Raw genomic sequence first — 15612 nt, 5'->3', positions numbered from 1 at the left:
AAGCAAGTACAGTATTGCCTTAAGCTTGGAGATAGAATTTTAAACAAAAAGCTTTGGCATTCAAGAGGCATGATATTCCAAGAACATTCTAGATGTTATTGGGAGCATGAACTTTGTGAACAGCTAGCTGTCCCCTACTCTAGATGGACCTCTTTTCTAAAAAAAAAAAGAAAAAACAACAACATATACATAACTTTTGAATTTCCTTTCTGAGTTTCTTACTGGAAGCTTACTTAGCTTTTGTTCATCAATGGCCAACTTTGGCCTGTTTTATATAGGACAAGAATAGGCCATATAACTGGAATTGCTGAGAATCCAAGCTCTTATTTTAATCTCCTTTATAGTATGAGCCAAATTATCTATTTTTAGATATTTGCTCTACCCCATCCCCACGTCCTACCTCCATTTTAGGTGCCAGTGAATAGTGAGATTCCAGAACTGGACATTGAAAGGGTTAACATGAATCCCAAACAGTATGATTGTCACCTGGGTAATCTAGTTCACTGGGCTCCAGAATAATGTTCCCACGTTTCTCATCCCTCCGGCTCGTGCCGCTGCTAGTTCCCTGCCTGTGGGACCTCAGGAGGGTTGACAGTCTGTCTTTCCTGAACGTAATTACTCCTTCCTCCAAATGCCAGAAAGGGCTACTTTTTAAAAAATCCCTAATACAATGAATCTGTGTTCTTATTCTGAAAAAATATAGCTTCTCCCTTATCAGATCCTAATATTTATGACTTTGCTCCCTTTTATCTATTCCAAAGGATATTTTCTCCTTTTTCACTCTTCATCTTTAAAAAATATTTTTGGGAGTTTATAGCATTCTTTTCCCTTTAAGGATTGATATTTATAAGAAAATTAAAAAGGATAATCTTTTTAAACATTGTGCCTCTTTTCACTAAAATGTAAACCCCTAAGGGTGGGTGTTATGTAAAATGTGTGTATCCTGTTACGTTGTTGGAATTTGTAAACGGCTGAACAATTGTTTGCAATTCTTGTATTTGTGAAGTGGCTTTTACTATATAAGTAAATGAGCAAGTAGCAGATGCTTCAGAAGTGGTTTTTTTGTTTGTTCATTTTAGATTCAACCTACTGTCTAATGCAATACTCTGTTATTCACTCTAACAGCAAACTGCTCAACTACCTGTTTTAATGGGGGAACCTGTTTCTACCCTGGAAAGTGTATTTGCCCTCCAGGACTAGAGGGAGAACAGTGTGAAATAAGTGAGTACTGACCTTTGGCATTTTCTTTGTTTTTGTGGGACCTTAATAAATGCCATCGAACCCCTTCACCTTAGCACTGAGGGATCTGTAGCCCAGAGACCATGAAGAACTTGTCTAAGGTCTCAGGCCGGTGGTTTCTTTTCACTAGATTTAGCTGCCATTCATTTTGGCTAAAAGAGAGGCAAAGAGTGGCATAGCTCAGCTCAGGTGCCTCAGCGCAAACGCTCTCTTGGCTATGTCCGAGTTTGCGATGTTCAGCGTGTGTTGCACTGTGTTCTTGTTAGTGAATTCATTCCCTTCTCACCGGGAAAAGCCCATCGTCCTAGCCTAGAAACACACAGCAGGGCTGTAAGGCAGCTGGGATTTGTTCACCTACCTACAGGCATAAAGAGTCTTTTCTCTGCCACATTACCTAAACTAAACTGAGCCTAGTAACCCATCTAAGAGAAAAGGATAGACTCAAGAAAAAGGAGGGAATAAAAGGTACACAGCAATAAAAATGAGTGAACTAATAGCACACACACAACCTGAATGAATCACACAGGTGTGATGTTAAGTAAAAGAAGTTAGACACAAAATGTGTATACTGCATGACTCCATTTTTAAGGAGTTCAAGAACAGACATAATTAATGAGTGATGGTAGAGACCAGAAGAGTGGTTGGTGCACAAAGAAACTTAAAGAGGTGCCAAAATGCTCTACATCTTGATTGATGAAATGTCATATGAGTGTTGATTTGTGTAAAAAAGTAGTTGAGCTGTAAACTTAGGATCAGTGCATGTTATGCCTTCACTATATGTTTGTCAAGCTTCAATATAAAAAGAAAAAAAATGTAAGGGTAGAATGAGGTAGATAATCATTTTGGGGGGAATTAGGATATCAAACTGCTTGTCCTTGCTTTGCTACCTACCAGCATGTAACCCTCAGCCCGTTACTGAAGCTCTCTGTTCAACTCAGAAATGAGCCAGCCCCACCTAGATTGCTTTGTGATCCAGAAGACAGAGAACCCTGAAGCTCTACTCAGGAAGGAACAGAAGGACCGTGGGCATGTCTGCTGAGGGTGCTGTGTCCCTGCCTTTCCGGAAGTTTTGGAATGTGACATTTTCATTTCTAGCCGTATTATATCTCTAAAACACCACTGTGTTTGGTACAACCATACTTTCTGAAGATGTAATGGGTTCATAATGAAATAATACTGACTTCCTATTTTAACTTTCAACCTTTAGTTTATTTGTGGGGTTTTATTTTGTATGTACTTTAATGAGCAGTAGATGAACTACCATTTTTTACAGAGTTCAAATGAAACGCCCCTGAAGTTTCCATGGAACATGTAATTAATTGTCAGGATGTGGTTTCTGTTTATATTAATTACTGTGCCCCGATATAAAGATATCTGTGGACTAACTCCCCTCAATTTTCTCCCTGTACTTATTGCAGTCTTCTCATAGTTAGTTGGATCATGTTTAGGAATCTTTGTTCATGGGTTCATTTCTCTTCACGTAAGTATTATTTAATGCCCTTAGGTGTATGACCTTCCCATTGACAGAGACAATGTTTTCTGTCCTGTTGATTTCTTTTTCCCCTAACTGACCAAACTGTGGGCCCTTGAAAGCTCTTGGTTATCCTTATCATGAGTTATACTGAAATCCTTTTAGGAAATTTCCTGTTACTGCTAGAGGAACCACAGTTCCAAGAAAATTTGGAAATGGATCTTGAATTGAAAAGTACCTCTAGTGTAGTAGAAACAAAAAGTTGAAATAGGTATTCTTAGTTTCAAATTGAGATATAATTCACATACCATAAAATTTGCTATTTTAAAGTATGTAATTCAGTATTTATTTGTCTCATTCCAGAACATGGCACACTCCTAAAAGAAATCCTGTACCCATTAGCAGTCACTACTCATCCCCATCTCCCAGGACCCTGGAAACCACTAATCTATTTTCTGTCTCTTTAGAGTTGCCTATTCTGGCATTTCTTATAAATAGACTCATATAATATACGGTCTTTGTTATCTGACTTCTTTCACTTTTTACCAAGGTTCATCCAAGTAGCATGTACATTACTTCTTTTAATTGCTAAATAATAGTCCATTGAATGGACATACCAACCATATTTTGTTTATTTATTCATCAGTTAATGGACATATATTTTTCCACTTTGGGGCTATTATGAATAATGCTGCTATGAACAACTGTATACAAGCTTTTGTATGAACATATGTTTTCAGTTCTTTTGGGCATATATCTAGGAGTGGACCTCTAGACTGTGTGTTAACTCTATGTTTAGTTTTTTGAGGAACTGCCAAACTGTTTTCCAAAGTGGGTGTACCATTTTACATTCCCACCAGCAATATATAAGGGTTCCAATTTCTCCATATTTTTGCCTGTCTGGTATTTTTATGAAATATTTATCCTGATTTTTTTTTTATGTTTTCATTTCTCCTGGTCTCTATCAGGACTGTTATGCTCTCAAATTTTGTTCTGACTTAATTGTGAGAAACACAGATTAACAAATAAGACCATGGTTAGAGGTATCTGGATATATGTAGTAGACATTTATTTTGCTATTTAAGGTTTATAGAGTTCCTAAGAATCTGCAATGAACCTTCAGTTAAAGAGACCACACAAATTAAATTTTAAATGGGTTTTCGAAATAATTGAATGGGTTGTTCTTATCACAAAAGTTCTCTATATAAAATGTTCTCTGTAAAAATATTAGAAGATGGGTAAAGAAATTAAAATTGACCCATAATCCTAAGACCCAGAGATGATGGTTCTTGGCACTTATTGTAAACCACTTTTCTTTTTTTCCTATGTGAAGGAGAGTCACAAAATTAAGTTATCTGATGATCCAGAGCATGGAGGAAGTTGGACGCCTTTATTTTGTGAAGACCTTATGTCATTCCTCTCACTGGACTCCTCTACTGTTTATAGTAAAAATGCTAGCTGCTTAAACTTAGTCAAAGCTGACTGTCTTCAGCCATTGCTTAATCTCTTGTAGGTAAAAATGTGTAATCTCTCAAGCTGACTCAGTTTCCACTGTCTGATGGATAGAATTTGGTTGCAAAATATTTTCAGGAACAGGATGTCAACATTAGAGACACAGGATTCTGAATTTTAAAACAATCAGATCTTCACAACGCTTTGGCTTCATGAGGTTTGGTCTAGGAATGATCTTATAACAGTGGCCTCTGTCCCTTTTCTGTTGTGTGATAACCAGGAGAGAAATTCCTCATTCCTGGCTGCAGTGAACTGAAGGGTGCTCACTGCAGTATTCCCTCTTCCCAAGGAAACAAAAAGACTCATGGAATCAATGCAAAGGGTCTCTCTCTACCCGTCTTTCTCTGCCTTATCCCTGGTTTTACCAAGTTCACCTCTCCTTGAACATGGGGAAATTTGGGCTCATCAAGCATTTCACAATAAGTCCTCTTTCTACCATATAATTGTTGTCCCATATCTTGCTTACTTGAAAAACCTCACTAATATGAGCAAATGTTGTGCATATAATGTGGTCAGATGTTTCTTTGATGCAGGTGGAAATTCAGAGTTAGCTATTCCCTTCCTTTAGTTAAGTGTTGGGATCTTGACCAAATGGTAAGTGCTATTCTTTGTATCCAAGCCTAGCAAAAGACCCTTTTTGAGTTTTAAAGGTTGGTGAAAAGGTGGTGTTCTATTATTAAGGTGGTTTTAATACCTGTTTCTAGGACACTCCTGCATCAGAAAAACGTAAAGATCCAATGGCATTCCAGGTTTTCAAGAAACTCCAACATCTCAGTATTATATCTGTATTATCTCCACAATGACTAAATACTGCCTTGATAGACTTATAAGTGAACAAAGTCTTTTTGTATAAGTAAAGAGAGAAGTAAAATATTTTTAGCAAAATGATTTTCATATGGAATTCACCTCATGTTTGTCAACACCGTGCTGGCTGGTAAAATATGTAATAGTTCACTTCTTCCAAAGCTTTATTTGACCATAAAAGAGGAGTTTAGAGAATAAAAGGCAGGATGTTTTAAGATAAAGATTTCATTTCTCCTCATCATGTATTGAGGTCTTTGTAAGGCCTGTCTGCTTGCTCTCTCTGGAACATCATTATGCCTGTAAGAGGATGTGGGTTCAGCTCTGGGTGAACAATCCCTTATCCTCTACTTCTTCAAAAACTTCAGCCTTAGGATGACAAATGAGAGATTGCAGAGGGAGAATAAACAGCTTCTAGAGTACGAAAGAAAAAAATTATTATATAATTTTTACATCTAAGTCCCTATTCCAGTTCTAAAATGCTATAATCCAAAGATCTGTGAAAGCATTAGCCATACTCATTTGGCACAGAGATCAAAGAAAGAATGATGTATATTAGGATCTAAAACCGTCCCCCCAAATGCACACGTGCGCTTTCAGGCGCCTTTCGTGTCCTACCTCATTTCCTTCTCAGCCAACCATTCACTCAGGCCATTGCTACAGTGATGTGTTTTGCACAGGCTAATAGCACCTCATCTTAGCTGTTGCACACTTCTCTTGCTTTCCACCCAGACTCCTCTGAACCCTAAAAAGTATACAAGTCTGTATTTGCACAGTTGCAGAATGGAAGTACAATGAAGTTACCCTGTGAGGTGACCCTCAGCCAGTGGGAGATGGGTGCTGATGCATAAATGCTTCCCTTTACCTTCTTTCTGAAAACTGGTCTACATGACTTCTACCCACCTCTCCTCCAAAGACACAGCAGGACCGAGCCCAGTTGACCATGGTGATGGCCAACTCACAAGCATGCTTTTGTGTCGGTTTCCGTCCTTCCCATGCCCCCATTCCTGTTTCCTAGGATCACCTCCCTGAATAAACTATCTGCATGCAGGACCTGCTTTCTGGAGAATCCCAAGCTAAGACAGATATCCTCAGGTACAGGTATAGGCCTGCTTTCAAACGAAGCGACATTCAAAAATCAGAACACAGAGCAAAGATCATTTAGAGGTGTAGTCACATCCTAAGTTTTAGTATATCTTAAATTACCAGTGTTTATGAATCATTTAAAATTTTATATCCCTTTTATTAAAAAGCAATGTAAATACAGCATTTGGGCAACACACTTATTGTATTTATTGTACATAAAATGCATATGTTGTATAGATACGTGAAGTCATAAGTAATAATTTTAGCCTGTTTGTTCCAAACATGAAACTGGAAGAGTATCAAAGCCAGAGTAGGTCTGAAACATGGAAATTACTGCCATTTAGAAACATTTTTATCCTTTCAAAGCTGCGCAGTGCCTTTGAAGATGCCATCACCTGTGAAAGGAGCACTCGGCCCCTCGGTTAGTTGCATTCCTTTCTATTTCAGGCAAATGCACTCAACCCTGTCGAAATGGAGGTAAATGCATTGGTAAAAGCAAATGTAAGTGCTCCAAAGGTTACCAAGGAGACCTCTGTTCCAAGCGTAAGTACCCCTTCTGCTTAACACCTGGGATACCGGGCAGCTAGACTAGCAGCAGTCCCTTGCTACATTACTTCTGTGCCTACTATGACAGCTAACCTTTCTTCACTGATGTACATGTTCCCTTTATGGAGCCCAAAGATGTGTGGAATCCATGCTTGTAAAAAGCAGCCACAATCACACATGCACCTGAACTTATTAACTACTAGAAAGTTTCAAAAGGAAAATAAACTTCCACCCCCCAGCAGTTTCCAAGTCCTACTGAGCATCTTTTGTGAATGAGAAGTATCAAGTTTAGTTTAAGATCATTCACAGGAGTTTTTCAAAAAACCCAAAACCGATACAGCTGGACATTGACATAGGAAAAAAAAAAAAGTTAGGGGATGAAGCCAAAACCAACACACTGTAACGGACTGCAGGAGAACTGCTGAGTCATTCTGTTGAAAAATGAAAGCTCAGGAAACATGCTTTTTATCTCCTTTGATTCTAGCTGTCTGTGAGCCTAGCTGTGGCACACACGGAACCTGCGATGGACCCAACCGGTGCCAGTGTCAGGAAGGCTGGCATGGAAGACACTGCAACAAACGTGAGTGGAGGTGTCTGGGGAGCTGGCCTCTTTCACGTCTGCTGCTTGGCTCCACAGGTTACGAGACAATCCATAACTCAGCCCCATTTTTTGTTGCATTAAAAGCAGCTTTCCCTTCTCTGCCTCTTCTCCCACAGTGCATCAGTGTAAAACAGCACCATGTCTCTGAAATGTCACCACAATTATTTTCTAGGTTAAATTGCTAATTCAGGTTGATGTGGTGATGTGATATGTTAACAACAAAAGAAATAACAAGTGAAAGTAAGGTTTTAAATCAGTTCATCTACTTGGCTCTGATTTTACCTTTCAAGATGGACCGACAACGTACAAAACATAAAGAGTTTTGCTCTGTAACATCTAAAATTGTATTGGTAATGGTATGTTTTCAGTGAGTTCTCTTGAGGGAAGGTCTGTGAAGTAGGGGAGAGATGTTATAATGGAGTTGTGGGTTTCTTCAAATTTACTGACTATCCAAAATGAACTAGCTATATAAATAATAATCCATGAGCCTGTTTTATACACAAAGTGAAACTTGGTAGATGCAACCATTCTGTTTTGATCGCTATCTTCTCTGAGCAAAGCAGGAGTCCACGTATTGGGACCTACCAGTGAACAGAAGAGGCCTTGCCCGGTAGAGCCCAGGTTCTAGTGGGAGCGACAGGCGATTAGCGAGTGAAGGAAATAAACCATACAGTTTCAGTATCTCTGCCAGCTGGAACTCCATCTCCGAGGCAGGGCCCACTGTCCACTTTCCTTTGAGGAAAAGAAGGTTTCGGCCCTAATAGTAACAGAAGTCCAGATTGTGTCCGTCACATTTTTGTCTTCAAAATAACGGACAGAAATTGAACAAATCACTTTCTCTTGAGATGCTTATCCAGATCAGGGGTCTCCAGAGGGTGGTGCATGTAGCCCAGTAAGTGTTAGAAATGACCAGCTGGGGTGCTGAGGGAAAATATCAGTTCAAAATATTTTTAGTATTTTATAGTATTATACTTACGTATAAACCTATATGTAATATGCTTATCTCTCAATCTCTAATTTCTAATTTTTGTGCCTATTTTACAATGCTCACATTGTATTATCCTAATACATATAAAACATTTATATGTAGGTATTCATGTTTATCTGTTTATCTTAAAGGAGGTTGTGGTCTGGTCTAGACTATGCTAAACAATTGATTTGAGTCTTTTTCATCCGGTGAACTGACTGGATGGTAGATTAAACTGGCTCCAGGCAGGCATAGCTTTACAAGAAGGGTGGCTCCTCTGGAAAACAGCCCCTTACTTAGCGGGAAACCTTCTTTGAGGTTCCTACTCCTTCCTTTAGAGAAGACCTATAGAAAACTAACCATTTCTAGAGCCATTCTAGAAAAAGAGGAAGCCAAACCCTCACGCCACCCTTACCTCAGGCTAGAAACCCCAAGGTCTGTCCCCAAATCCAAGTAACTTTCCAGAAGTTCTCAGGCCTAGGGATGACCTGAGGTCATACCAGACATCCCAGGACTGTTACAGAGGTCTCTGGAACTCACATCTGGGGCCTGGTGAGTTCCTGCTGATACGCTTAGTCACTTAGGAAGCAGGCAGGTTGGGGCCTTCATGTAATACAGAGGAGAAATGCTGACAGGCCTGCCAGCCCCCAGACAGGACCTCCACTTGGAGAACCTGCTGCTGAAGGCTTTTTTCCTCAGCAAACCTCCTTCAGCCAAGACACTGCATGTGAAGAAGATGCCCTGGTGCTTGACTAAAATGCAAATGTGTTTTCCAAGAGAGGCCACGCAGCCATTTTGCCCATTAGCTAAGAGAATTAAGCAGAAAGAATGCAGTTTACTTTGACAAGAGAGAGGTGACGAGGAAGCTCGGAAGCAGAGCTTTGTGAAGAACAGGCTCCCAGTGGGATGACAGCTTGGGAGGTCCCTGACACCCATATGTCTTGGTGGGGAGGAGGATACTGGGGACAGACTTCCCGGCTTGGGCCCCCCTTGCCAGCAGGGAGGCCACGTGGGTGGCAGGGTGAACAGGAGGGGAGGGATTGATTCCAAGGCACTGTTGGCTGCTGCTCTGGTGGCTCCAGGGGCTGCTAGCTTACAGACAGTTCACAGACACTCATTCAGAAACTAAGCAGTCTCTTCTCAGTAGGTATTTAGCGGCATGCTTACATGTAAACCACAAGGTGCAAATAAAATGCCGAACTTGATGCTAATGCACGGGAAGATGGAGGCAGACCTGTAAAATGCGATTGCTGTCTTGGGTCCATTTCAGGAAATCAGTAGAAATGGGTTAGTACCCCAAGCACCTCCACAAGTTCACAAATGGGAGGAAGGGAGGTCTCAAGTCAGATAGCTCAGTGTTACATGCCACTTAAAACTGAGCTGGAGATGTGTGGAGGCCCACCTTCACTGAATCTCACAAAACCGCATGGATAAGGAGTCAGATCAGACTAGAACTGTTCTCTAATGTATGTAATAAAAGTCCTCAATTCTTGCAAAATTCTCCTTTTGGTTAAAGGGCCATAGCCACCCCCTGACCATATGTGTAATCTGTGGGATATGTGGGGGTTGTTATATTGAACTGTCCCAATATAATTGAGGCTGGTTTTGCAATGCAATTAAAAGGATCAATGATCAAATTGTCTGCTTCCCGTTTTCAAGATCTTAGCACTAGATGCTTACCAGCTCTTTGCAGGAAAATATACTTCCATTCAATCACATTCATCCAAACTATGCATCCAAGGGTTTCTGCATGGCCAAAATATATGATGAGGCAGAGATTCAATGGAAGCCAGATTTGACAGATGTAGTGAAATGGGTTTCTTTTAACAGAGACCTTGAAGTTGTCATACCTCTTCCTTCAGGTAGCTTTTGTGGTCAGTGCGGTCTTTCACTCTGGGTTAAAAAGGGAAAACAGGTTTCATTGGAATGGTTAATAATGAATCTGAAGAGCCTGTTTTTGTAGTTTCTTTTCTTTTAAGCTGTGAATCATTTTGCAGGGTACGGAGCCAGCCTCATGCATGCCCTGAGGCCTGCAGGCACCCGGCTCAGGCAGCACACGCCTTCACTTAGAAAGGCCGAGGAGCTGCGGGATCCACCTGAATCCAATTACATCTGGTGAACAAGAACAGCTGAAACGTTTTAAGTTACATGGAGTTCATAGCCTTTGTTAACCTTTCATGTGTTCAGTGTTCAAATAATGTTCATTACAGTTCAGAATACTGGCCTGAATTTTATTAGCCTCATTATAAATCACCAAGCTGATATTTACTCTTCCTTTTAAGTTTTCTGAGGACGTCTGTAGCATGACGGTATAGATTTTGTTTCAGTGCTCTGAGCCAGATTTTATATTATGTCAGTTGATCAGGCTAAAATTGTATCTTTTCGGTTGTGTAGTTGACAGATAATTTCTAAAATTACAATATATTCACAGTGTTGAGGGGCTGGGAACATTAGAGAAGATAAATGAGGCAAAATGCATAAATCACAAGAGTTTGGAGGAAGCAGTTCATAGTGCTGAAGTTACAGCATTTCAAATTTTATTGTCCTGTATTTAGACATTTGTCACATTTTAAAAATTCTCATTTTTAAACTCTTAATATGATATATTTTGACCTTACCATAATTCCAGAGAATTCAGTACAGAAAGAAAGAAAGAGAAACACTGTGGTAGTGACATTTAACAATATAATATATTGTGAACACAATAAAATAGGGAATATAATGTATGAACTTTTGGCATTGGCTTGAAGCAATATAATATATTGTAAACAAAACACAGCTCTTACATAATAAACACTGTATACTGTTTGTATGTATAAAATAAAGGTGCTGCTTTAGTTTTCCAAGTGTTGCATAGAGTGGTCTTTGCATGTGCTGATGGAAATAAAAGTTGGTTGCCTTTGAGTGGTAGTTAAAACTTCACAGTACCATAAAAAAGAGAAGCTACTCATTCTCTCACCCTGCCTAGCTCTCCAGACTCATTTCTCCCTCCTGGTTCTCTACTGCAGCCATGCCACAGAACTCTCTTGTCACTGCCTAAACACTCCTATGTATGACAGCTCCCAGCTTAGCTCTATTTCCTTCAAGTCTTCTCTAACTAGAGAGTGTTAAATACCCTGCTAGTGGAAGAGTTCCTAGGACTTTTAAGGTGCTATGAAAAGTGCTATCATTTACTGAAAACCTACTGGTTCCCAAGAACTTTGTATGTGCTATCTTAGAGTCCCTGCGAGGTGTGTATCACTATGCCCTTTTACAGAGAAAAAAATGGAAACCTGGAGATGTGAAGCCATTGGCCCAGGATCACACGATAGGGACAGGTTTGAATCCATATCATCTGACTTGGAAGTCTTAACACTATGCTCTTCTTACTCTGCAAATTTTTCTTTTTCTAAGCAAATACAGTAGAATGCAAAACTCCACAAATCCCAGGTAGCAACTTGCTAGCATATCTTATTCTCATTCTCCCAGGGAAAGTGGACTTTATATATAACCTAAAGTCTGCAAGTTTTTTCATGCCAAGCAGCGGCACAACCCATTGTGTGGTTTAGGGAAGTGACATTTGTTAGGGAAGTGGGGAAGCATAGTAAACCCATCTTGTTGCAGTGCTAGACCACACCAATCTTTCTCCTCTAACTCGCCAGAGCCCAGAGTATCAGCCTGTGGTCACACAGACTTGGCAAAGCAGGCCAGGAGCCAGGGAGCTCACCTAATATGAGAAACAATTTATTTATTTAAGACTTTTAAGTAAAAATTCATATGCATGATCAAGAAGAACTAAGACAGTGGCAGAAATCTAAGTTGAGAATAGAATAATAATAGTAATAGCCAACACCTACATGGTACTTAACTAATTCTAAGCATTTTACCTGTGTTAACTCATAGATGAATAATAGAATGGTGGGAAGTGACTGAAGGCAAATACAATAGTCTAGGTTGGTCATCTCCAAACTATTTTGATTGTATGGCCCATTAGAAATTTTTGAGTACATAGTCTTCTATATGACTATTATTTATTTATATATATAACTGTATCAATATATGTATTGTAAAAATCAGAAAATGTTGAAAGGATAAGAAAAATCTAAATAGGAGTTCTAATATTTTCTTCACTTGCCCCCAAAATGGTTTTATGTACACCCAGAAATATACACACACCCTTTAGGAGAACTCAGATAAGGGGAGAGGAAACAGAATGTGAAATGGTTTTAGTGTCAGAGAGGAGAGTTTGGACTCAAGACAGACTTCAAATCTAAGCAGGGGAGTAGATCACAGATTGAATGTAGGAACTATGAAAAGAGGAATCTGGACAGTGATGCTAATGACTAAGGAGGAGCAAGGATGGTCAGGGGTGAGGTTTTCAGAGATCTTGAGTTTGGTTTCAAAGATATTGAGCTTTGGGTGCATTTGAGACATCTTAGTGGAAATGCCCAGTAGGCACTTGGAAATACAGTTCAGAGGTTAGGCCAATAATTTATTATATTATAAATGAATAATACTAGTTATATGTTGAATTGCTTTTAACAAAAAACTATATAATAGCTTTATTTGATAAGGTGCAGTATGAATCACTGGTGTTTTTAGATTCTGTATACAGTTACTATTCTCTGTGCTTACCCACATGCTGTTTCTTTATATAACAGTATAGCTTTTCCTATCTGGCAAATTGATTGAGCACTTCCTCCTTCCCTCCCCCCCACCATATATATTATGAATCTTCATCCAGAATACATACTTTGGTTCTTTGTCAATTTATGTAGCATCACAACAGTAGAGGTCAGCTCTTGAAACAGAGACCAATAATATGGGATATGAAATAATTGTTATTATTTTTATGAAGTTACCATAGAAGAGAGGGGGAGGGAGATGAGGAGGAGGAGAATATTTATACAAAATACCCCTAAACAATAACTTAAAGGAATTAAGGAGTTAAGGCAGTCTGAGAAGATGTATACAACTCGGCAAGATAAAATATATCAGAAAAGTGAGACAAAAGGAAATAAAGTGTAAATAATTAGATGGATCCAGGAGTGAGATTAAGACAAATAGGCCCACAGGGACTCCTGAACACCCATGAGATGTGGACCATGCCTTTAGCTCTCAGCTCTGGGCAGCCACCTCAAAAAACAAGCATGGCTGGTTATGAGTCCCAAAGACCATAATCACAAAACTAGTTGCTCAAGAAAGGTTTAACTACACAAAGAACTTACATTAGGGCTGGATCAAGACATGTAGATCTGCAAGAAAGCTACTTTGGCCTCCCTTCAAGCTGATGGTTTTTAAACTATCTCTTGCACTTTTATTTACAGAGGAACTGTATGAATAGGATGTTAAGAAAAAAAGTTTGCTGACAGGGTTCAGCTTCTCATCCAATATTCCAGGCAATTTGTCTCTGACCCTAAAATTCTATGCTCCACCCAGCAAATAAAAGCTTTCCAGTTAAATCCAGCCAAGCTACTCAGAGGGAAGTTTATTGAGCACATGGTTACTTGACCATGCTCCTTGAGATTCTTAACACCTCCCCAAGTGACTTCTCAAAGTATTCCTTTCCACCATATACAGTACTCCTAAAAGGAGTTTTGGTAACTAGATTTTTTTTCTCATCTCATTCCACATCATAAAGTTGTATGGCACAATTTTAGCATGATATGCTAGACAGAGCCCAGATGAGCCAGCCCTTATGCCAGTCCTGAGAGCAGACAGCAATGTTGCCTGTGGGTTCTCGTAAAGAGGTCAGAGTGCCATGTAATATACAATGCTCTCAGTAATATAAACAGGTAATAGCAGATAGCACTGTTTCTTCCTATATTCTTCAAGAAGGCAGAAATCACAATAAAGTACAGTGTAATAAAAGCTTTGCTACCAAATTAGGGGAGGAAAAGGTGATATTGTGAGGTGAGCAATTTTAAATTGGTTAAATGAGAAACAGCCATTTCTCAAGAATTTCCTGAGGCAATAAAAAAGCAAGAAAGAGAAGAAAACAAATGACTATCCAAAGACAGGAGTTTCACTGTCATGATTTTTAAGCAGCTCATGCAAGTGGTGCAAAATATAAAGGTTTAATAAGCATACTGAATAAATCTCGTCCATATGGAGCAACATAAAAAATAGAAACCATATACAGGAAACTGACATCATAAAACAAAGTATTCAGGTGTTCAGTAAGATTTTTTTTTTAATTCTAATATAAACTGCAAATGTAAATTGATTTTTCATCTGTTTACTGGTTTGTCAATAAGAATATTAAAATTACAAGTGAAAACATAATTTTTATTAAGCTTTGGCATTGCAGTGTTTTTCCTTGGTAACCCATTTCCCTTCCTAATCATGTTCAGCTTGCACAACTGTTGAAATTATCTGGCATTTCGCAAAAGTCCAAGCCAAGAAAAGCTACAAATAATCCATAAAACCCACAGGAGGATTATTTAAAGTTGCCTCACTCCAGGGTGATAATCAGCTTCCTGCTCCAGCCGCCATGACACTGGACAGCCTGGCTTTGATCATATGGTCCCGAGGTTGGGCCTGGGGCCATGGGTGGGAGAGAAGAGCAAGAGGGGGCCAGAGAGCAAGCGGTCAGCAGCCTTCAGGAGAAGAACCAACTACTGAATCATACAGGGCTAGAGCAAAATGAAAACATGGGACCCCTGGCTGAAAAAGTAGTGGGAATATCAACATGGTGACTAGAGGGCATCAACCAAGCTTGGAATCCTTCTCAGAGTGGGACACTTCACACACCCGTGAAGCTGGTCCCACCCAGAAGCAAGTTCTCAGGGCTTCACACACAGGCAAGTTTAGGTTCAACACAAAGCATCCATCTCCCTAGGCGCCAACCAGCTGAGCTCTCCCCTTGCTTCTCCTCTCGACTTCAGAACCCCAGCCTTGGGAACGGAAGGCTTGTTAGCCACCAGGCACCATTTACTGGATTTCTTCTGTCTCCATATGGCTAACACAAAAACAGGAAAGAAGGAGAGGGCAAATTGAAGCTACAAATATTTATTGTTTTATGCTTCAATCCAGTGAAGATTTTTGAGCCTTAATTCTGGCTTAGGAAAGAAAGGATTTGTAGCTTTAAATTTATAGCTCATAAGGGAAAGATTTTTCAGAAATCTGTGAACAATCCATTTTAGCCAAAAAAGATAATCTTGGATTATTCCAATTTACCACTGCTATTGTTTACAAGAAGACAGAAAGGCAGACACCTAGCTGGAGCTGGGATCTTAAGCCTTGTGATGTGTTCATCTCTGCCCATGGAAGCTTGACTCAATGAAGAGCCTTTTGACACTATCCAGAAACCCCAAAGACAAAATGTCCCCAAAGCCCAAATTAGTCTTGCCTCAATCACTTCAAGGAAACATCCAGAACTGGAAAACAAATCTGTGATTATTTTCTACT

At 39.6% G+C, this 15612-nt stretch overlaps 1 protein-coding gene across 2 annotated transcripts in view; it reads left to right on the top strand.

Annotated features, from left to right (window-relative positions):
- Window positions 1-10879, top strand: part of WIF1 (WNT inhibitory factor 1) — a 67843-nt gene extending 56964 nt beyond the window's left edge. Inside the window, exons 7-11 of one of the 2 annotated variants that reach the window (XM_036894972.2) lie at window positions 1126-1221; window positions 6557-6652; window positions 7140-7235; window positions 8102-8148; window positions 10221-10879. In XM_036894972.2, the coding sequence (XP_036750867.1) occupies window positions 1126-1221; window positions 6557-6652; window positions 7140-7235; window positions 8102-8148; window positions 10221-10250 (365 nt within the window). In that variant the 3' untranslated portion in view covers window positions 10251-10879. The remainder of the gene's footprint in view (window positions 1-1125; window positions 1222-6556; window positions 6653-7139; window positions 7236-8101; window positions 8149-10220) is intronic. The other variant, XM_036894971.2, reaches the window with a different exon arrangement.
- Window positions 10880-15612: the final 4733 nt, after the last annotated feature.

This window comes from Manis pentadactyla, chromosome 10 (genome assembly GCF_030020395.1).
Source record: "Manis pentadactyla isolate mManPen7 chromosome 10, mManPen7.hap1, whole genome shotgun sequence".
NCBI classification, from domain to species: Eukaryota; Metazoa; Chordata; class Mammalia; order Pholidota; family Manidae; genus Manis; species Manis pentadactyla.
This window is presented reverse-complemented; position numbering and strand designations above follow the sequence as displayed.